Source organism: Hippichthys cyanospilos, chromosome 11, assembly GCF_059441005.1.
Source record: "Hippichthys cyanospilos isolate Australia breed blue-spotted pipefish chromosome 11, RoL_Hcya_1.0, whole genome shotgun sequence".
Taxonomy (NCBI): Eukaryota; Metazoa; Chordata; class Actinopteri; order Syngnathiformes; family Syngnathidae; genus Hippichthys; species Hippichthys cyanospilos.
Genome location: NC_142379.1, coordinates 10,036,297 through 10,057,509, shown reverse-complemented (window position 1 = coordinate 10,057,509; position 21,213 = coordinate 10,036,297). Strand labels below are relative to the sequence as shown.

The window sequence follows — 21,213 nt, the reverse complement described above, 5'->3', positions numbered from 1 at the left end:
TTATGATTCCAGAAGCAGCTGCTGCTAGATGATGGACAGAATGCACTGATGAAGAAGGTGCTGGACACCTACTTGCTTTTCTTTCAAATCAACCAATCAACCGCTACACTTCGCCACGTCTTTGCTGCGCTCAGGCTCTTCGTACAAAAGGTATCTTATACAGTGCATGGATGCACCCTAATAGACCACAGGTAATATTTTTTTTTTCTCTTTCTGTTCCTGTTAGTTTCCCAGTGCGTTCTTCCAAGGCAAGGCGGATCTCTGTGGCTGTCTTTGCTATGAGATCCTCAAATGCTGCAATCATCGCTCCAGCTCCACCCAGACAGAAGCGGCGGCACTGCTCTATTTTGTCATGAGAAAGAACTTTGAGTTTACTAAAGGAAAGTCCATAGTGCGCTCACATCTTCAGGTAAGTAAACCGAAACAAGCATTTTGTACTCCCCCCTTGAGTGCAATTGTGAGTAAACAATCGTCTCTTCCCGACCACTTTTAGGTAATAAAGGCAGTGAGTCAGTTGATAGCCGATGCTGGTATTGGAGGCTCGCGATTTCAGCAGTCGCTGGCCATTGTTAATAACTTTGCCAATGGAGATGCTCCACTCAAGGTGAAGCTGCTCAAATTATATTTACTTTCATTTGATTGTTCATGGTTCTAACAAATGGCGTAAATTAATTACCGTAAATTTTGGACTGCATGCTGCACCGAACATCAGATATTCATGCAGAAAAAAGGCGCTTTTTAAATGCCAGCTTACAGCAATGTCCTTTATTCAACAGACTGAACATGTCTGCATGTTTAGCACCGACATATTTTCAACGTAACACAGAATACTGCAGAGTAAAATAGCACTTCAAACTTACAATTAATACTTCAACAGCAACTACTTCTCCCTTGATTGATTGATTCATTGCTGGATTACTTTAGTCAACATATTATATTGCACATAGTTTATATATACAATCCTATATACATATTGTATATCAAAGTTATACCATATAGTACAGTATTTACTTATTTATATATCAAAGTTACACATGTGACAAACTTTTATACAAGATCTTATACAACTTATACATCATTTTTAGATTTTGAATACTATATTGATATTTTTGAACTCAGCTATTAATTCACATCTTTTCAGTTCTATTTAATAATTGTTCCACAAATTGATGAACAGATACTGTACACATATTTACTCCACCGGTAGATTGTCCCCTGGTGGCTCGTAATAAAACTGCAGATGATCCAATGATCCACAAATGTTGCGGCTTATAGTCAAGAATTTACAGTAGCAATCTCGAGATATAGCTCAAGAGACAGAATTTTCTAATTTCATTCTTACCCCTGATGTGTGCATTAAAAGCTCCTCCCAAACTTTTTATTACAAACCCTGTGGCACTTCGTGGTGTGTTTTCGATGTACAAACAGAGAACATGAAAACGCCATAGAGAAATCATTGTATTCAAGTTGGGTGACCTTATACTAAGATGGCCGCCAGTGGTTTCACAAATATGGTCTTTCTGCAGAATTCTCCCTTCCCAGCCGAGGTCAAAGACCTGACCAAGCGAATAAGGACAGTGCTGATGGCCACGGCGCAGATGAAGGAGCATGAGAAGGATCCGGAGATGCTGGTGGACCTTCAATACAGTTTGGCCAACTCGTACGCCAGCACGCCCGAGCTGCGGCGCACCTGGCTGGAGAGCATGGCAAAAGTCCACGTCCGCAATGGCGATCTCTCCGAGGTGCTTTGAAGGGAACTTAAGTACTTTCCTCCTTTGTGGAGTTTTGAGTGTTCACCTGCAGCCAATAATTTTTTATTATTCGTTTATCTTATCGGAAAAGCACAACGATGATTTGATGCTCAAATTGCGTTATAAATCTGATAAGTGCATTCCCCCAATAGGCCGCCATGTGCTACATCCACATCTCTGCCCTGATTGCTGAGTCGCTTAAGAGGAGAGGTAAGCAAGCACACCCTACTGCAAAAGCTTAGTTGTAGCATAGTTTGCCTAAGTATGCTTACGCCCACACACCCTGTGGACAAAAGTATTGGGACACCAACCAAGGAAGTGAACATGTGCAAGTTGTGGCAGTTCTGGTGAAGATTGATGGGGTTGAGGTCAGGGCTGTTAAGTTCATCCACACTCATTCATCTAGCCATGTCTTGACTGGTCCTCCCCCAAACTCTTCCACGACAATTGAAAGCATTTATTTATCCAAAATGTCTTATAAGTAGGTGCTGAAGAATTTAAAAAAATAGTTTTATAATATTTTTATAATATCATTCTCAGTATTGTGATTTCAATTTCATAAGTGATCATTATTTTTTTTTTTCATGGCCCTCTTCTGGTTTATTTTATTTAGGTTACACAGGCAATAATGTCTTAAAATGAATAGTCTCAGATTTATGATACATGAAAGATTTGGTCTGTTCAAATAAAGGTTAATGAACCATTGATTATTATGAAAGATCTACTTCAAATAAAGTGCTTAACCTAATGAACACTTTGACTTGCACTTTTTGAATTGTCAACTTCACAAAATTCTACCTAACAAGTATAAACAGTCATTCGTCATCATACAACAGTTATGCAAATATTCTATTAGAGAAGTTATCATTTTAACTTTTCATGATTCATAAAATAATGATATACAAATAACTGGATTGCAATGATTAAGAACTGGGATTATCTAGAAGACAATATATGGACAAAGGAATTAAATATACGCCGATCAAATTTGACTTTTTTTTTTTCAGGTTTGCGGCCTTTGCGATTTGGAAAATTGCATTGTAGTAGAGTGTGATTTTGGGTTATGTTTGAATAATTGTTCAGCCCTGCTTTCAAAGCTGAATAATTCCTAACAAAGGGTCTTATTTTAACCCTTGTTTGATTCATTGGTTGATTTTGAGGAACAGTGTGTCTCAATAGTTTTGTTCACATGACATTTCTCTAAGTCTGCATTTATTTAGACTTGGTCACTTCTAACAAAGAATTCATGAGCAACCAATTATTTTTTTTTTTCTCTCTCTGCTTAACATAGTCACTACAAGGTCGCGTAATCGTTTCATTATCACTGCGGAAAGCGGAATGGTCACTTGTGTTATGAACACATTTAGATGGCATATGCCACAAAGAAGTTCCATCATTCCTTCCACCGACTTCCTCAAGAATTATTCCACTAACATAACGCATGTCACATTCTCCCTGTGTCCATTTGTCTTGATTTTAACCTCATGTTGCCAGTTGTGCATGCCTTGCATGCACGTGATGAACACAAGCTGCCTCTCTGCTTGTGGACATTAAAAAAAAAAAAAAAAAAAAGTAAATATCCTTCCTCCTCCTCCTTCCCTCCCACCAAACAGGCTACTGGAGAGCAGACAAGGCCCGGATATCCAGCGTGTCCCCCGAAGAAAGTCCCGTCTTTAAATGTAGTTCCTTACTAACCACCTCCCGAGACCAAGACAGTGAGTGTGTGCGCCTGGGGGGCTATTTGGATCAGGACTTCAAAGTGATGTCGTGATGTGTTGAGCCTCAAATAATCGCTAATTACGTCGTCCATTTGAGCTGATCAGAACGGCACCACAATTAGATGTCTCCCCAAAAAGCATAGAGTAATATATACTCCCTTTGTTAGTTGACTGACAAATTTAACATAAAACGTTGAGATTTGCGCATTACATATTTAATCAAGTCACATAACTTTCCCAGACCAAAGCCCACCTGCTTAATGTTAACACAATATTTAAAATGCCATACATTACCTTGTTATTCGCAATGGTGGTTAAGTTTCAGGAGTTATTAAGCAGCAAATACCATAATTCCCCAAATATAGGATCCACCTGTGTATAGGAAGCGCCCTTAATTTTAGGGTCAAATTCTGGTATTTTCTATGTTACCGTGTAGGACGTAACAACAGTTTGGCAACAATGTAAAAACTATATCAAAACAGAATCAATCTCATCTTCCTAAATTATTCACTTTTCTTATGTTCATATCCATAAATTAGATATTTGTTGCAGGTTAAGTTATACGTTTCAGATTTCCCACACTGTGAGCGGTTTCTGGGTTGTTGTGCCACAATGTTCGCAACTAAAAAGCCAAAGGTGTTCAATTTCAGTCGTCAGCAGGGGTCGGTGTTGGGGAAAGTGTCAGATGTTTTGCCACTATATAAGAAGAAATAGTGTTAATTATGTTCTAATACAATAATCCTGTCTGTATGCTTCTGCCATGCATGACTGTCCCATTATGTCGGTGTACTGCAAACTCACACTGAGGTCCTTTTTATTTTTGTCAACCCCAGCATCATTTTCTCTGGGCTGGGCGGCCTTCATGTGCATCAGCCCTAACGTCAAGGAAGAGGGCGCCATGAAGGAAGATGCTGGTACACAAGACACTCCCTATACTGAGGTTAGTCTCAGCTCAAGGCTGCTTACATCTACAATCAGCAGGTTTTTCTAAATGGAAACCTATGTGGTGTGTAGGACACCTTGGTGGAGCAGCTGGAGCTGTGCGTGGACTACTTGTGGAAGTCGGAGAGACACGAGCTCATCGCCGACATCAATAAACCTGTTATTGTTGTTTTTGAGAAGAGGAGAGACTTTAAGGTTGGAAAATGATCATTGTCAGTCATTTTGTAGTTCATAGGCTCCCTCTAGTGAGATTTGAAATATCACTGATATAAATGTGGTACTAGTTTGGGAATTTTTACTACTGTAAGCTTTTGTTTTGTTTCAGTGAGTTTAAATTAGTTTCATGAGTGTCTTAGTTTGAGTAGTTTCTGTTTTATTCAAAATTCTTTGTTTTACTTCTGTTTTTTTTTTTTTTTTGCATTTTTTTTTTTAACACAGGTTATTGCTTGTTAGCAAAATTGGTGGGTAGCTATATAGAAATATGGATCAATAGATAAATAGAAATTAGGGGTGTCCCAATGGTGCTTTTTTTTTCCCACCAGGGTCCAATTCATCTGATTTCAAGAATCTGCTGATAATTATAAAGATTAATAATAAATAATGATCAGGACATCCCTAATAGAAATTAATTGACGAAGATTGAAATGAAACATTTGTGCTTTTACTTTTAGTTATTTTGTTCATTTCCCTTAACTGTAGTAACAAATGATCACTGCAGCACTACGCACAGTTCAATGTGCGTAGTGCTGCAGTGATCATTTTTTTCACTGCAGTTGATTTGTTCGATTAAGTTTTGTTGTATTTAACTTTCAAGCACAATACAGTTGCACTTTTCATTTAAAACTGTTTGAATATATATATATATATATATATATATATATATATATATATATATATATATATATATATATATATATATAATTCAAATTTTATTTAACTTAAGTAAAACACCTTTTAATAAAATCACTATGATGTGTAATATCTTGGTCATTTTTGTTTTACGTTGAAAGCTACGCATTTATTGAGGACATGCTGCCGTGTGTTGTACGTGCTTGTATCTGCAGAGGCTGTCAGAGCTGTACTACGACATCCATCGCTCTTACTTGAAGGTAACGGAGGTGGTGAATTCAGAGAAACGACTATTTGGACGCTACTACCGCGTAGCTTTCTATGGACAGGTGAGGGTTTTTTTGCTGATTGCCGACAACTGAATAAGTTCTGCAGCTATTGAATTTGTTATTTTAAGTAGTATGTCAGCCACATCCCGAAAATAATCAGTCATTTATTTCATTTTTCTTTTATGTTGCTATAGAAGAGATCCAAAATATTCAAATTAACCTTCAGGTTGCATTGATTCGACTGATTCATCCGATGTCTTGTAATTAGCTACAACAGTAAAATACATATTTAAAACACCGGTTAGTGCAGTACAATGTTGGAATGTAACAAAGTGCCAAGGTGGTATTTTTATTTTGCTGATTTTTTTTTTAGTCTTGCTATTTTTGCTATTGTTTGTTTTCCATGATGGTCTCAAAGAACTCGATATTATTCGATACACAGACAGTTTAGTGTACTTAATTTCTCCATTTGCTCTTTTCTTCCTCTTATTTTTATTGTATTCTATATCAAGATTGCGGTAAGTGTTGCAACGTTTTTGCTTGTTTGCTAACAAATTTGCTCCCCTCCTCTCCGTTTGCCACTATTAACTCTTGATGAACTCACCCTTTGAAAGGTGTGTCAAAAGCTTGCCGTGCTCCTTTTGACTCCCTTTAATCCAGAAATTGCATTTCCCTCCTTGACAGCGAGAGCACACAGGAAGAGACAAATAAACCTCTACCACTATTGGAATTAAACACTGTTAGCCTGACTGTAACATAACGACGAATGTTTTACATCTAACAATGTTATATATTGACTCAGATTGCGGTGTGTTTGTGTGTACCGGTAGGGGTTTTTTGAAGAGGAGGAGAGCAAGGAGTTCATCTACAAGGAACCCAAGCTGACCGGGCTGTCTGAGATCTCCCAGAGGTTGCTTAAACTCTACTCAGACAAATTTGGTGCCGATAATGTCAAAATGATCCAGGATTCCAATAAGGTCGGTGATGTCATGATTTAGAGAAGGTGACAAAGAGCTTCATAAGGCATTTTTCTCCGTCAGGTCAATCCCAAAGACCTCGATCCGAAGTTCGCGTACATTCAGGTGACGTACGTGCTGCCTTACTTTGACGAGAAGGAACAGCAGGACAAAAGGACGGACTTTGAGAGGCATCACAACATCAACCGCTTTGTGTTCGAGACACCTTTCACCCTTTCTGGGAAGAAGCACGGCGACGTGGAGGAGCAGTGCAAGAGGCGCACCATTTTAACCAGTGAGCATTTTCACCATTGCGGCATACATTCAGCATTAGGAACACCTCAACTATTGATTTGATACAATCCTTTTATTGTATCATATCATAAAGATGGATAATAATGCTAATGATGCCAAAGCATGTTTATTTGGAAACTCGCTAACTAGGCAACAAACCAACCAAACAGTCAATCAGCTAAATACTTACCAAGTACGTACTCAAATACCTAATGAACTAATACATAATTAGACAATCATTTAACAACAACTAACTAACTAACTACTCCACCAACCACGGAACCCATCAAATGTCTTTGTCAACTAACTAACTAGCTGAATGACTAACTGTTGAAGTAACCAGCCACCATCTAACACAAAAGTCTGCTAACAAACAAACATTTATCCAGCCACTGAACAACAAACCAACCAAACATTGAATCTGCTAACTGCTAACCAAGTACCCAACTAACTAATTAACTGACTAAACAATTAGACAATCGTTAAACCAATTAAACAGCCGGCTAAGTAACCAATGTATTAAAGAGCCATATAAAAAAAACACCCCTAAAATCATGTAACTGACTAGCTGATTGAAGTAACCAACCCATCTAACACAAAATAGCCAACTGACTTTTTACTAGTCAGTTTACTGACTAAACTAGTCACTAATTACTAAACAAACTAACCAATCCATTATCTGACCAGCCAAAAATTCAACAAGCAATTAGCAACCAGCCAACTGGCAAGCTATTAAACTTACTGTTGCTCTCCATCTAACTAGGTCACCAAATAACTGTAACCAAGCCATCTAACTAACTTGATGTGCTATTGTTTTTATAGTCTTTTCTAAGTAGGTGTGAAAGGTTTGTTCAAAAACTTAACAAAGCAATAAGCCAAACATTACATATTGTGCTTGGTAGCAAGTTTGAAAATGACTCATACAAATTGCTGTCGATTACATGTGACAGCATTTAATACATTTCCACTCGTGAGTCTTTCCTCTGCATATTCTGAATTTAGCATTTACTTGATGCTCAGTTTTGTACTTTTATTAACATGCTTATAGTGTATATTCAAAACTGTCGGAAAATAATACTTGTTTTGGAATTCACTAGCTTTTAGCGCATGTTTGAAGCATTAGTTCCCTGCCTTTCCTCAGCGAGTTCCAGCTTCCCATACCTGAAAAAGCGCATCCAGGTGGTGGAGCAGCAGAGCACAGAGATGAACCCCATCGAGGTGGCCATCGACGAGATGTCCCGCAAAGTGTCTGAGCTCAACCAGCTGTGCAACATGGAGGAGGTGGACATGATCCGACTGCAGCTCAAACTGCAGGGGAGCGTCAGTGCCAAAGTGCGAATTCCTCTCCTGGATTTGATGTTTTGACTCCGACCTCAAATGATTGTTATTTATTTATTCGATCCAGGTCAACGCAGGCCCAATGGCCTATGCCAGGGCCTTTTTAGAGGAGAAGAATGCCAAGAAGTATCCAGACAACCAGGTTAAACTACTGAAGGAGATCTTCAGGTAGGACACTTTCGCAGTGTTCGATGCGCTCAGTGATTAGAGCTAAAACGTGGATATTTTACACCCCCTAAAATATTTACAACCTGTTTTATTAGGTAGGTAAAATCATAAATATTTGACAAATTATGATCCCACAACACTTATAATGTAATTTCAAGTAGAGACCGACTGATTATTCGACTGGCCCTTCATACGCCAGCCAAAAATATTCTTACAAATGGCTGATATTTGCCAATTATTTTGGCTTTTCATCTTCATGTACTCTAACCAGTTACTGCAATTGTATTCTAGTAACACTGGTGTCATTATTTATTATGCATAAAATCTATATCTTATCATATTTTATTCTTAAAATATTTTTCATGAAATTTGTTAAGTCAATCCTCACGCCTGTCATTCAAAACGGAGTAAGTTCATCTATTTATTTGGATTTATTTTAGACAATATTTTTACTGTTGCTCCCTCAATTTACAGGCAATAGGTACCCGGCCTGCCCATGAATCATGAAATACTGGATATAACTGACACCAGTGAAATGCATTGCAAGGAAACAAATGTTATGCTATTTATTATCATTTTGAAAATTGCCAATGTTTTTTTTTCTGCCAAAAATCGACTAAAAAAAAATCCATATTTGTCAGGCCCTAATTTGAAGGCAATCTTAAAACATTCAACTTTAAAAATCAATTTGAATTGTTTCGCTTTTGGAAAAACCCATTTTTTAGGACACTATATTAATGTTATATATAATTGATGTGTATTTTTTTTCCTGCATGCAGGCAGTTTGCAGAAGCATGCGGCCAGGCATTGGATGTGAACGAGCGTCTGATCAAGGAGGACCAGCTGGAGTACCAAGAGGAGATGAGAGCTCATTACAGGGACATGCTGAGCGAACTGTGCGCCATCATGAACGAGCAGGTTATTGCCTTCTACTTTGCGCTCATTTCTCAAGCAACATCCGTTATTCTCATCTCACATGTCATCTGACATTATTGTTACCTTTTTTTGTCCTTGTACTCCTTTTTTCCCCCCAACTTGCAGCTGCAAAAACGCGTTCTGGCCTCCAGCGCCACCTCTCTCTCTAACAGCTCTCTTTCCACTCTGTCTAAGAACGGTATGTCATCACTTTCATTTTCACTCATCGTGACCATTCGCTGACATTTCAAACTTTATCACGAAACTTTGAAGAATCACTGCAGAGGGGAAACACCTGTCTCAATTATATGAAAATAACAGTTTTCTTTGATCTCTGAGAAACTGCTTAGAATGATCCATCTATTTGTCCATTTTCTATTCCATTTTTCCTATTGAATGTTCGATACCCCTTTTTTCACACCGATACCAGAAGAAGTACTCAACTCTTGACTGCTCATCAACACCAAGTGCAGATACCAAGTACAGATACTACTAGTACTTTTGATGCACAAAAGTACTCCCCCAAGTACCGCCAAAAAGAAAAACTCAGCATTTTAAAGAAAGGCCTAGTTATTCCAATATAGTATTTTCCTTCAAATTTATTGAAATAAATGTCAATTTTCTTTTCTTCTAATTTGTAATTCATAAAATATGGTTGTAAACTGTGATTAGATAGCAGCCGATGCTAGTATCTGCTGCCATCGTGAGTCCCAATACTTTGAAAAGTGACCGGGTTTTGGCCTAATACTAAATACTCGCCTATCTCTAATCCTGGATGACCTTTGGCTGGTTACTAGTCAATCACAGTCAGATCATCTTTCACACTTTCAACAGTAGTTCATACAGTTCAAAAACAGCTGAAAAAGTATTCTAATTCAAAATGATATTGCAAAGTACGTAGCGGAATCAGGTTTTTAAATGGTCGAGAGTGAAATGTATTCATCTGCCATACCTTGGTGCACTACATATATTTACATATTGTTTCTTTGAAACATGAAAAGGAGAAGTGATAACTCACTTATGTTTAGCCTTGAGTAGGATTTTGTGAACACCCTAAAAGATTGTGCATCAAAGTTTTACTTAACATCTCTAATTGAAGTACCAATAGATCAATAAACTGTTAATTTGCCTTCATTTTAGCGTAAGCCTATAAGACTAAAACAAACATGTATTAAAAGAAAGCTAATGTTTTCAGTAAAAAGACAAAAAAAGGATTTCTTGTTAAAAAAAAATAGACCTTAAAAATGTCTGTTCATGACTGTTCAAATTGAAATTTTGAGGCAAAAAACTTGCAATTGTATCATCTAAAATGTTCAGTTATAATTCAAACACAAATGGTGCTCCAAATGTTCCTGGATGACATTCTTGTGTTTGAAATGCACCAGCAGGAGGCGCTGGAAGTTCCAGGTTCTACTATGAAATAAAAAGTTCTGTTACTTTCGTTGGCAATATGGAAATCAATAATTCCTCCTTTTCTCTTGTGTCCAGATTCCTCACTCAAGGCAGCCAGGAACGGAGCGCCACAGCGGCTTTTGAATGGCTGACTGAATGTGGATGCTCCCGGACGGACTTTTTTTGCCTTTCTGTGAGTGCAGCAAGTGATAGTAGAAGAAGAAAAAGAAGACAAGGGAAGAAGAAGAAGAAGTGTGTAGACAGTGCTCGTGCTAGTCTGTTGTCATGTCGTTGAACGTCGCATTAGTTAATGCACCGGTAGGTTCTGTTTATTTTTGGTTCTAGAGGCAGCCCTGAAAAACTGGCAAGCTAAAAAAAAAAAAAGTTACTTACACACACACACACACATGCGCCTTCTCTCCACAGCCTTGCCCTTTAGATTCAGTGACCTTACCGAGCTGGAGGTGTGTTTAGCTTCTCCTTGCGTTCTATTTTTAGTTTTAACGAAAAAATCTGCTCCCTCCCAAAAAATAAAGCATTTCAAGCTAATGCGAAGAAACCAAATGTGTTATTTTCTCAAAGCGTGTAAAAAGTTGAATGCACCTCCGCTTGGTTTTTGAATGTAGAACAGCTCCACAGTGCTAATTTGTATCCTCGCTCACATTTCCACAAATATCAGCGCGCCCATTTTCCAACGGAACCGAGAAAAAAAAAGTTATGTTTTGTAACATTTTTAAATGCATTGTTAATTTGTTACTGTTATTATTTACTGTTTTGAATTGTATATAAGAATTAATATTTAAAACATTTGAAATGTTTCCTTTTTTAATGAAATATACATATAAATATTTGTTTAGCTGGCTTCACAAAAAAAAGATAAAATCTAAAGTTTTATGTATAACATTTAAATAAAATTTTGTTAATGTTGAAAAGTCATGGTTGAGTTTTATTTTCTTCATCACCCATTCATCTGTAAAGCAGTTTGCAGAAAAACAAACGAGTCACACTCAAATTCACAATGTAGTCTTCCATTGATAACAATTGTTGCATGTTGAGTGGACAAAACATTCAGTGTGCAAAAATGGAGATCCAAATGAAACTTTCCCTGAAAGGGAAGTGATATTGAACTCAGTGTGACAGTATATTGGCTTGACTAGAGTTAAGTAGCGAGCTGCATCCAAGTGATCTGGTGTCAATGTTTTGCAGGTCACCGTAGCAGAATAGAGTGGCTTGTTAAATATTCATGTTAATTTGTTATACTGCAATCCTACTTTTCAGGCACATTTTCATGTCGTCTCTTGGCCGGATGTCTACCCTGCAATCTGCACTTGTCACTTGAAGCTCTTTAACGCAGTCCCCCATCACCATCATTGTTATCACAAGGTAGTGTACGCAAGCATCAGAATTGAGTTTCCCTCAGTCGGTTCCATAACGGCTTACGTGTGCCCGGACTGCGGGTGGCTCCGGTTCCTTTGCACAGGTAATGCTATACAGTGATGTCCAACCGCCTGAACTGTACTTAGTACTGGGCTGCGTAGATTAACAAATGTATTTATTTTGAGTCAGGAGCATATACCGTTACATCCCAATGGGGAATACTGTATGTGATGATGGTGGTAAGATATCCACTCAAAATGTAAAATTGCATGGAAAAGTGTAGATTTGTTTTGGTGCCTATTTATGCAGTGGATATGCATTCCTATCTAGAATAAACAGCTGCATTTAACCCTCTTACAACCTCTCACCTGGCGGAAGAGTGACGACTGCCAAACAACAGTACTTTAGAGCAGGGGTGTCAAATTCATTTTTATCGTGGGTGGGTCACATTGTGTTTCTAGTTGCTGTCAGAGCGCCGGAATGACTGTGAATCAAATTTTAAAAAATGTTAAAAAATATAGAACTTTCAAAAACAAAAAAAGTTCTGGCTTAATGCTAACGTGTAATGTGCAATGCCGTTGTGCAGCTAATCGAAATTAGCATAAAAAATTGTGGTAAATAATTTAAATCAAAACTAAGGTACTTTTCAACCTTCACAAAGTATGTGTAGAACTTTCCAGATGAAACATAGATTTACAACGAGTTGAATGGTAGTTTTGTCATGGTGTGAGAGGGTCTGCTTCGCTACCTGGAGAAAAGGACAAGGATCTGGCATGCGGGAATTCCAACCGACATTGCTCTGGTTCTGTTTCCGGTGGAGTACGAAGTAGATTTCGGTCTTCAAATCAAGCTAATGTTAGTTTTCTTCTGAATAATTTGCAGATCCACCCTGGCATGAGCAACCATGCCACGAACAGTATGACATTATTTCGACATAGTTAAGTTCACTCGCTCATCGCTATTCATTCTTCACAAACCCACTACCCACACAAATATACTTCGGTCCAACTGTACTCGACCGGGACGTTCGGATTTCACGACTCTGCAACAGCCCCTTTCGAAAATGTAGTCAGCCTTCAGGCAAAACACCCTTGCTTTTGCCATGATCAACCAAAACTGAAAATTCTCAAGTCTTTAGAACTATCACTGGAGGTGAGTTGAGGCCTCTGCCTCTGGTACTCTTAATTGAGTGCTACTTGGTATGTTGCACTTTCAACCCACTTTTATATTAAAAAGCATCTTGACACTTGACCCTTGAGACCATATATTTTACATTATTAGTCATTAACCTTGTGGGGCACCTTCGTGTAGATCACAACCTTAGAAACAGCAATTGCCTTCTGTGTTGCATTCAGGACCACAAAGTGGATTCAGGTCTCCACGTGCCATGCAAGGACCCCCGTGTAGTTTTCCAGAAACCGGACCCGGGTGCCGATGAATAAAACATTCGCCCCAAGGGCGACTGACAGATCCGATCCCCGCAGACAGATCAACTGTATAGGCGGGAACACGATGTAGTCACAGCCAAGATCCACACTGAGATTGTATGCGCGCGACCCAATAACAGGCAGCATGTTAAACGCCGGGCAGCACCATGAGCTCCTCGTGCAAGACCCACATCAGCAACTCTTTGGGAAGCCTTGGTTCTGGCAGCGCAGCAACGGGGCCATGGAAGGAACGCGCAGCCTGGCCCGCGTCATCATGGAGATGCGGGGAGAAATCAAAAAGCTGGAGGATCAAAAAGGAGCGCTGCCGGAAGACGGGGATCAAGAAGTGGACCGGGAACTTGAGCAGACAAGCGAAGGGTTTATAGAAGAAGAACTGGAAAACCCGTATGGGAATCTCAGGAGAAATGTATCTGCTCCCATTTTAAAGAGACAATTTAAGGAATATAAAGGTAGTCGCCCACCCACTCATCCATCTATCATCTATCTATTACTCTAACAACATTTATAAAAAAAAAAGGTCGGAGGTGGGGGTGAAAAAAGGAATCTACCCAACTTTTTGGATTATACATTTTGATTTATTATGGTTTTTATTTGGATTATTTGGCCCAAAGATTTGGGTCAAAATGAATGGGGGGAAAAAAGTTGGGTTGCCTGGATTTTCCTTTCACCCAACTTTTTCGGTCCAGTAACCCAAAACGTTGTTGGCCCCTTTTCAACAGTTTTTGCAAACTTAAAAGCTATTGGCTCAAATGACAAACACATATGTTAGAGTTAAACTGACCTAAACCGTGAGTGGTCCCTTTTTTAAGGTGAACCAGATCAAAAAGGGACCACTTATCACTTTGAAACCCAACTGTGTGTGTGTGTTAAATGAGGTCAAACTGATTCATGTGGTCATCATTCAATCTTTGAGGAATTGGATTATTGAAAATAACTGCACATTGTAGTTGTTTCATAATAGCTATACTTCATGATACCAGGACCTTCCAAAAACGGTAGGACTTATGAGGATGCTGTTGTTAGAATCGGTCGGGTCTCAATGGGTTCACACTTTAAAACTAAAATTTTAGTTGGACAAATTCGATTTCAATTTAAATTTAAACTGTCACTTTTTAATATATTATAAGGTATTTTTCTTACCTAAAAACTGTTGGCTCAACATGTGGGAAAAAAAAATAATAATTTGACCACAGTGGTGGTTGCTCCATTTTTGACCAGGTGATTGGGTTACACTAAACTAATTCCAAATTGTTTATATTTTACCCAAATGACCAAAACTGACTCAAATGGCCTTCATTCCCCTTTTCATCCAAGTCTCTAAAAACAGTTGTGTTCAATATAACCCAATTATGGGTCAAACATTGATCCAATATCATTAAAAAAAAATAATACTTATACTTACTTAATAATTGGGTTGTTTTGAAGAAAACAAACTGAAAACTGGGTCAAATTGACACAAATATTGGGTTTGTCTATTGTAGACCCATAATTGCTTTATTTTTGACACAATTGTTTTTTGGGGGTCATCAATCAATCAACCTACTCTATCTACTCCTACTACATGTCTTCTCATTCAGTAGACAATGCTGTCATGACAGTGCGAAGGTACCCCATGAAACCCAGCCCAGCTGGGGTGACACGGACCGAGGATATTGCTGACCCCTGGGCGCGACTGAGCCACTTTGGATGGGGACGTCTACAGGAGGAGGTCCTCGAAGGAAACGGCAACTCTGATCATTCTGTCACCGGAGATGTGTCTTCAACGAACGACAGGATTTCCCTTCAGAAATGCGTGAAGAAGACCAGGTCAACATTACTCTTTTAAACATTTAAAAACAATTTATGTAAAACTGAGAACATTGGATAGAAAATGGAAAGTCCAGGGTGTAGTGTGAGTGTTTACAGAAAGCGAATTCTTTTTTTTGCAAACCAAAACATTTAAATTTTCATCTCACAATATTCATCGATAATTGTGCCCAAAGATAGTCATTATAAAACAGGTAATTCAGCTGTAACACTTTCTGTTTTTACCTTAAGTGTAAATCATAAGTGTGCCATCTAGTGGCTCAATTTGGGACTACTGTACCAAAAATATGGTGCAAGCTCAAATTGTTATAAAACGGACGATTCCATTTAATTTGACAGTTTTGTTTAATGACAGGAATCAAGTCGCAAGTAGCTGTCAAAAACAACAAAAAAGTAACTTGAGGGGTCTCAAAGGTCCTAAATATAGATATAAATTTGCGACGATGCACTTACTATTTAAGCTGTATCACGATGATGTAAACACAATAAGATTGTGGCAGAATTTTTTTTTTGTTTCTCCTGATCATTTTGCCTTAATCAGCCCATGTCGTGGCTTTGTTTTGTTTTTCTGTTTACCTCAGTTTGCGCTTCAGGTGTACCTAATAAAGTGTCCTTTGATTTTCCGTTCTTTTCATGTATTTGTCCCTCTGCAGAAACAAAGTGAAAACAGTCACATTCCTTCTACCAGTGGATGACATCTACACCAGCAAACCCGTCCTGTCCAAACATCAGGAGGACATAACCACGGAGGTGGCCCCTATAAGTGACACCGATTCTTGAGAGGAGCAAACGTGCCCATTTGCATGAAGACTTTAAGACCATCTGAGTGATTTTAAGAACACTAAAAGGGGTCACAGTCTTTTCTTCTTGGTCGCCTTGGATTTCATTTGCCGTCACGAGTCGATTTGATCACAGCGGTGCAACACAAGCAAACGGCATCCAGTTACGCACTAATGATGAGGCATTTGCGCACATGATCACGTGTCCTAAGGTCAAGTGTTTGGGGACTCTGACCCCCCCCCCCCCCCCCTTTTTTTTTTGTTTCCTTATTTGGTGTTGAAAAGATACAGGTATCTGATAAAAAAAAAAAACAAATCTAACATACAGAATGTATATAAAATGTTATCCAATTTAATCATATAAACAAATATAAACACATGCATGTGTGTGTGCGTGCGTATATATATATATATATATATATATATATATATATATATATATATATATATATATATATATATATACACACACACACACACATACACACACACTCGTGGGAAAAATAGTAATGCAGTTTCATGAAGATCTTTATTAAATATAGTCATGTCACACAGGTAAGTCAACATACTTTCCGTAGTTTGTAAAAATGATTTAAAAAAAGACACAAGCAACAGGAATGCTTTTACAACAAGAGAAATTTCAGCACCATTTATTTAGATCTTATTTACTGCAAGCGCAGGTTATTGGATAGAAGTTGAGGTAAGCGCTCCAATTAATATAAAAAGTCTACAAATACGCTGATCAAATACAAGACCTGACATTTCGACAGGGGTGTGTAGACTTTTCAAAAGCCGCTGTCTGATGCTCGCACCAAACACTGAGCCAAAGTGACAATACAGTATGTAGTTAATATGCACTTTAAAAAGGAGTTTGGGTCCAGGTGGGTTGTTAAGTAGTTCCTGGTGGCATTCAGGTCAGAATTAATGGTGTTTATCAATCTATTTTAAAGATGTCTGTATGGCTTTCATATCCCTGAGCAGCCTGAGATTGTGCTTGCTTTTCTCTCCTGGTTTCACCGCGCTCAATTTGGGTGGATTTTTCCGACATGCCTCCTTTCTTATTTTCTTTATCTATGGACAGAAAATAACCAAAAAAAAAAGTGTCATTAAAAAGTACAATATGTGGATTAAGAGGTCAAGAGTGTGATTGTGTGTCTACCTGAATTTTGTGCTTGTAGAGTTTACTTATCTGCTCCCCTTTCCGTTCCATTTTGAGGAGCAGGGATTCCTGCTCGCGCTCCAGCTGCCTTCTTTCCTGCAGAGAAACGCTTCGGTCCAGCTCGCGCAGAAGCTCGTCTTGCTCTCTGAAACAAAGCAGCGTTAAAAGAAAAATATGTCGACACACGCATTTTCGCATGCCAGGTTTTTGTGCGATCACATTATTTCACTTGTTTTTACTTCCCATCTTGAAGTTTTTTTTTCTATTTTTCTTCTTCCCGATTGAGTTGTACAGGTTCATTAAAAAAAACAAAAACCTTTTACTATTGCAGGTGTACATCGCTATTTTTCTTCTTCCTTTTAAGTCAGAGTAGTCAAAAAAAATATGTATTTACCCCCCCACCATAATAAAAAATAACCTCTACTAGTTGGATTCTCAGTCATGACCATATTATATCGATTGCTGATATTTTACTTGATTTTTTTTCACTCTATAGTCAGACCAAACAAAAACAATGATTTCATGTATTTATTTTTTAACAAAATAAATAAAAATGCGGACAAAAGCAAAAAAAAAAAGTTCCGCCTCGACTTGACGGATTTTGGTTACCGCGGGCATTTTGGGGACCATGGCCGCTCTGATAAGTGAAGGAACACTTTACTAGCAAAAATAGAATCTTTTGTTTTTTAAAAAGGTTTCTCCTCTTTTTTTTTTTCTTTAGGCAGTAAAAAGTTTCTAGCTCGTCTATTCCGTCGTCAATGACTCAATTATTTTTCATGTTTGATGAATACTTTTAATAACAGAAAATGCCATCCCGTGCTGAAGGCTCAAGTAGCGACCAATCACAGTTCAGCTTGTAAATGACACTTGATCAACAGGTGTTTCGTGACTGGCCATTACCCAAGCCTCGAGCACCAGGGGAAGTCATTCAGTCAACAGCAAGTGGAAAATGTTTTTGAATCTATTAATTGTATGTGAAAAATAATTTAGTTATGTAGACATTTTTTTTAATTGCTGAAAATGGCTAAATAAGCGGACTATCCCTTTAAATAAAAACAATAATGTACTCACAAGCTCATCAGCCTGAGCTCCTCCTGCAGCGCCTGCAGAAGCTCCGACAGCTCCCCGCTTACGGAAGAGGCGGAGCCAGAGGACGAATCCGAATGGCGGCGGTTTGTCCCGCTCAAGCAAACGCCGTTCTTGTTGCTGGCGAGGACACGGCTGTTGCACAGCTGAGGCTGGTGGCGCTTCAGGAGGGACAACACCGACTGCACGTTAGCTCGGACCGAGTGGCTGCCGCCTACGGACTGCGAGAAATGAAACTGATGTTAAAAAGAAGACAGGAAGTGGGTAGGACGAGGACTCATTGGAATTCATAGCTACCGTTCCGGTCACAAATGGCACATCGCTGAGGTTCAGTCTGTAGTGAGGTTCCCAGTGGGAGGTCTTACTCTTATTTAAAAAAATAAAAGGTATGAATACACAAACACACACACACACACATATATACACATATATACACATATATACATATATATATATATATATATATATATATATATATATATATATATATATATATATATATATATATATATATAAAATCTCCACTATACTTTTAAAATTCTCTTCCTGTCTTTGGGGTGTGTGTTGGTCCATCGTGGCGGCGAGGCGGATTTCAGCAGAACCCTGTTGAGTTCCAAACCCGACTGCAGCTGAGGAGCAGATGACAAGTTTGAGCACGTTGCCACTCATGTTAAAATGTACAGCAATGTATACTCATGTTGAAATGTTCTCTACTGGTCTACCTGGTTTGCTTTATCCTGGACCAACTTTCTCTGGTGTTCCTCTTCCTGCAGTTTCAGCTCCAGCTCGTGAATCTTCACCTTAGAGATGACATCACAATGTATGGTACAGTACTGCATTTTTTTAATAATTTCCCTTGATACTATACTTTAGTGTTTTTATGAATATTATATAAATATGCTGTTGCTAGACTACACTAGAATAGCTCTATTGTAGTTTTTCTAACAATGCCTCTTGTTTTAGCAGCATGTTTTGAAAAGGTCAAACACACATTTTTTTAGTCAAAGGAACATTTTTGGGAGTTAAAAATAAATTAATGCCAGAATGTTTTTATCTGTACTGTGTTCTGACAGTTTTTTTTGTGTGTGCCATCTACAGTGTATGGCAGTTTCGTCATTTCTCAGACATTTGTAAGGTTTAGCTGGATGAAGTGAAAAACTGTTACCAACGGTCACAAGTGACACAGGTGGTGAAGATTACAATGATGGATTACAATGAGGAATTAAATAAACTGTTATTTTTTCCGTATATGCTTAGTATTATATAATTGAGATTAAACTATAATAATAATAATACTTTTTATTATTATTATTGGAGCTTATCATTTTGTGCAAGTTTATTTGACAGGTTACCAGCAATAGAGTACTGCTGATATTATTTTTCAAGCGTCAGTATTTACTTGTAATTTCTTTCTTTCCTCCATACCTCGGCTTGAGCCTGAGTGCGCGTCAGTCTGAGATATTCCTGCTCCAATCGAAGCATTTTCTGCAGCTGGACGCGCTCTGTACTGGCTTTTTCATCCGTGGATCTTGATGCCCCTATGGTTACCTAAACACAAAACATAACAAAAAATAAATAAATCAATGCGGAACCAGAAATGGCTGAAATACAATAATCCTGAAAGGTGATGTATTAGGGCTTTGCTGTACCTTTATTGGCACAATTGTCACAATTTAGAATTAGTGTTACGAACCTGCTGCTGGAGAAGGCTCTTCTTTTCTCCCTTTGCGTTGTGCAACATCTTCCTCATGTGGTCCAGCTGATGCTCCAGGTTCAGACAGCGAGACTCTGCAGCCGCGAGTTGCGTAACCAATGCTACAAAGCAGTAGGGCGATGCAGGGGTCAGTATCACTATGAGGCACCTTTAGATCACTCTCACCTTGGTTGCAGTTGGACTGATTATCTGTCACTCTCCCCATGTCTGTCTGGCTGGTTGAAGTCCTTTGGGGCATCCTAGTGGTGCGCGGACGTGGCGTGTCTCTCCTTGTGGGGTGGCCCCCTGGCTCTCTGCGTTTATTCTCCAGTTCCAACCTCTTGATCTTCTCCTGGAGATGCCTCAACGCCGACAAGATGGCTGCACCGATGTAAAGAGAGGGCCGGGAGAACAGATGTCAATGCGGCTACGACATTTAAGCAGTGAGGCATCAAGTTGCAGTAACCATGGAGCACTGAAACACACTTCAGTGCACCAATGTATTGCTGCAGAAATTCTGTCCTCAAAACGTCGAGGAAAAACCTGCACTGTTTGTCTCGGGGTAGCCTTTGCTGGGTGATGCAGGTCGATATGGGCCATTTTGTGGGTTGATGCATGGCCGGGGTGTGGGGTATCGCAGAAAGGACGGCAATGACTGGCAGTCACCCGCGGCTGCATTAGAAAGGGGATGCAAGTCCTGCAATCGTGCAGATATCAAATCGGTAAAGGGTAAAGTTATACAACACACTGCACCGTCACAATCAAAGCATTGCAAAAATCAAATTGAAAAAAAAATATAATGCATTGCCCGTTCGGAGCAGTAAAAAAATCAACAACGATCACTTTTAAGACTCTAGGTCATTTTAACAGAGGTGAGAAAAACTATATTAAGATAAGCTACCTCTCGCGAAGCCTCGCCAGCAACAGCAGATGTTTTTGACGCAATCTCCATGAAGTACTCTAGGAAGAGTTGGCTTCTTATGTACGTAAAAAAGTATTAGTATTGACAATATAAAAAATCAAAAACATTTGTTTCCGATGCTAACTCATATAGTGCAGAACGAAAACAAAAACGCGAAGTAGAGAGGACCAACCTGTGGTTTCCAAAAGGGTATAAGTGATTTATATATAAGCGTAAACCGTATATGCGGCACAGAGTAAGAGTTGCTTACACATTTACAGTCTGTAAACTACGGCATGTCTTTGTACAAATCAAACACACCTTCCAAGTTGGCAGGAAATGTAGTTTTATTTCAACGGAACTTCGTTATTC

The 21,213-nt window shown here is 38.7% G+C and overlaps 3 protein-coding genes across 7 annotated transcripts in view; 2 read left to right on the top strand and 1 right to left on the bottom strand.

The window, feature by feature from the left end:
• The window catches only part of dock10 (dedicator of cytokinesis 10), a 41,640-nt gene extending 30,122 nt beyond the window's left edge, over positions 1-11,518 (top strand). Inside the window, exons 42-57 of one of the 2 annotated variants that reach the window (XM_088427217.1) lie at positions 13-150; positions 227-409; positions 494-604; positions 1,527-1,742; positions 1,904-1,961; positions 3,365-3,466; positions 4,303-4,409; positions 4,484-4,606; positions 5,476-5,589; positions 6,360-6,506; positions 6,570-6,780; positions 7,921-8,111; positions 8,185-8,285; positions 9,065-9,203; positions 9,327-9,399; positions 10,689-11,518. In XM_088427217.1, coding sequence (XP_088283343.1) covers positions 13-150; positions 227-409; positions 494-604; positions 1,527-1,742; positions 1,904-1,961; positions 3,365-3,466; positions 4,303-4,409; positions 4,484-4,606; positions 5,476-5,589; positions 6,360-6,506; positions 6,570-6,780; positions 7,921-8,111; positions 8,185-8,285; positions 9,065-9,203; positions 9,327-9,399; positions 10,689-10,744 — 2,070 coding nt within the window. In that variant the 3' untranslated portion in view covers positions 10,745-11,518. The remainder of the gene's footprint in view (positions 1-12; positions 151-226; positions 410-493; positions 605-1,526; positions 1,743-1,903; positions 1,962-3,364; positions 3,467-4,302; positions 4,410-4,483; positions 4,607-5,475; positions 5,590-6,359; positions 6,507-6,569; positions 6,781-7,920; positions 8,112-8,184; positions 8,286-9,064; positions 9,204-9,326; positions 9,400-10,688) is intronic. The other variant, XM_088427218.1, reaches the window with a different exon arrangement.
• Positions 11,519-11,876: 358 nt separating this feature from the next.
• On the top strand, positions 11,877-16,237 carry LOC148415835 (uncharacterized). 3 transcript variants are annotated; one of them, XM_088428111.1, is made up of 4 exons: positions 11,877-12,072; positions 13,325-13,866; positions 14,998-15,223; positions 15,877-16,237. In XM_088428111.1, exons 2-4 carry the CDS (start codon positions 13,542-13,544, stop codon positions 16,001-16,003), a joined length of 678 nt encoding a protein of 225 aa, XP_088284237.1. In that variant the 5' UTR covers positions 11,877-12,072; positions 13,325-13,541; the 3' UTR covers positions 16,004-16,237. The 3 variants fall into 3 exon arrangements, with proteins under 3 accessions (XP_088284237.1, XP_088284234.1, XP_088284236.1); XM_088428108.1 differs by having other exon boundaries at positions 14,995-15,223; XM_088428110.1 differs by having other exon boundaries at positions 11,908-11,975; positions 14,995-15,223.
• A 285-nt stretch (positions 16,238-16,522) lies between these two features.
• Positions 16,523-21,101, bottom strand: cep57 (centrosomal protein 57). Of its 2 annotated transcripts, XM_088427642.1 has the most exons (12): positions 21,035-21,095; positions 20,842-20,917; positions 20,484-20,637; positions 20,127-20,321; positions 19,941-20,062; positions 19,673-19,795; positions 18,970-19,047; positions 18,778-18,876; positions 18,545-18,613; positions 18,233-18,468; positions 17,162-17,306; positions 16,523-17,073 (listed from the first exon to the last, which is right to left on the bottom strand). In XM_088427642.1, exons 2-12 carry the CDS (start codon positions 20,890-20,892, stop codon positions 16,942-16,944), a joined length of 1,404 nt encoding a protein of 467 aa, XP_088283768.1. In that variant the 5' UTR covers positions 20,893-20,917; positions 21,035-21,095; the 3' UTR covers positions 16,523-16,941. The 2 variants fall into 2 exon arrangements, with proteins under 2 accessions (XP_088283768.1, XP_088283767.1); XM_088427641.1 differs by having other exon boundaries at positions 16,524-17,073; positions 20,842-21,101.
• Between the last annotated feature and the right edge of the window lie 112 nt (positions 21,102-21,213).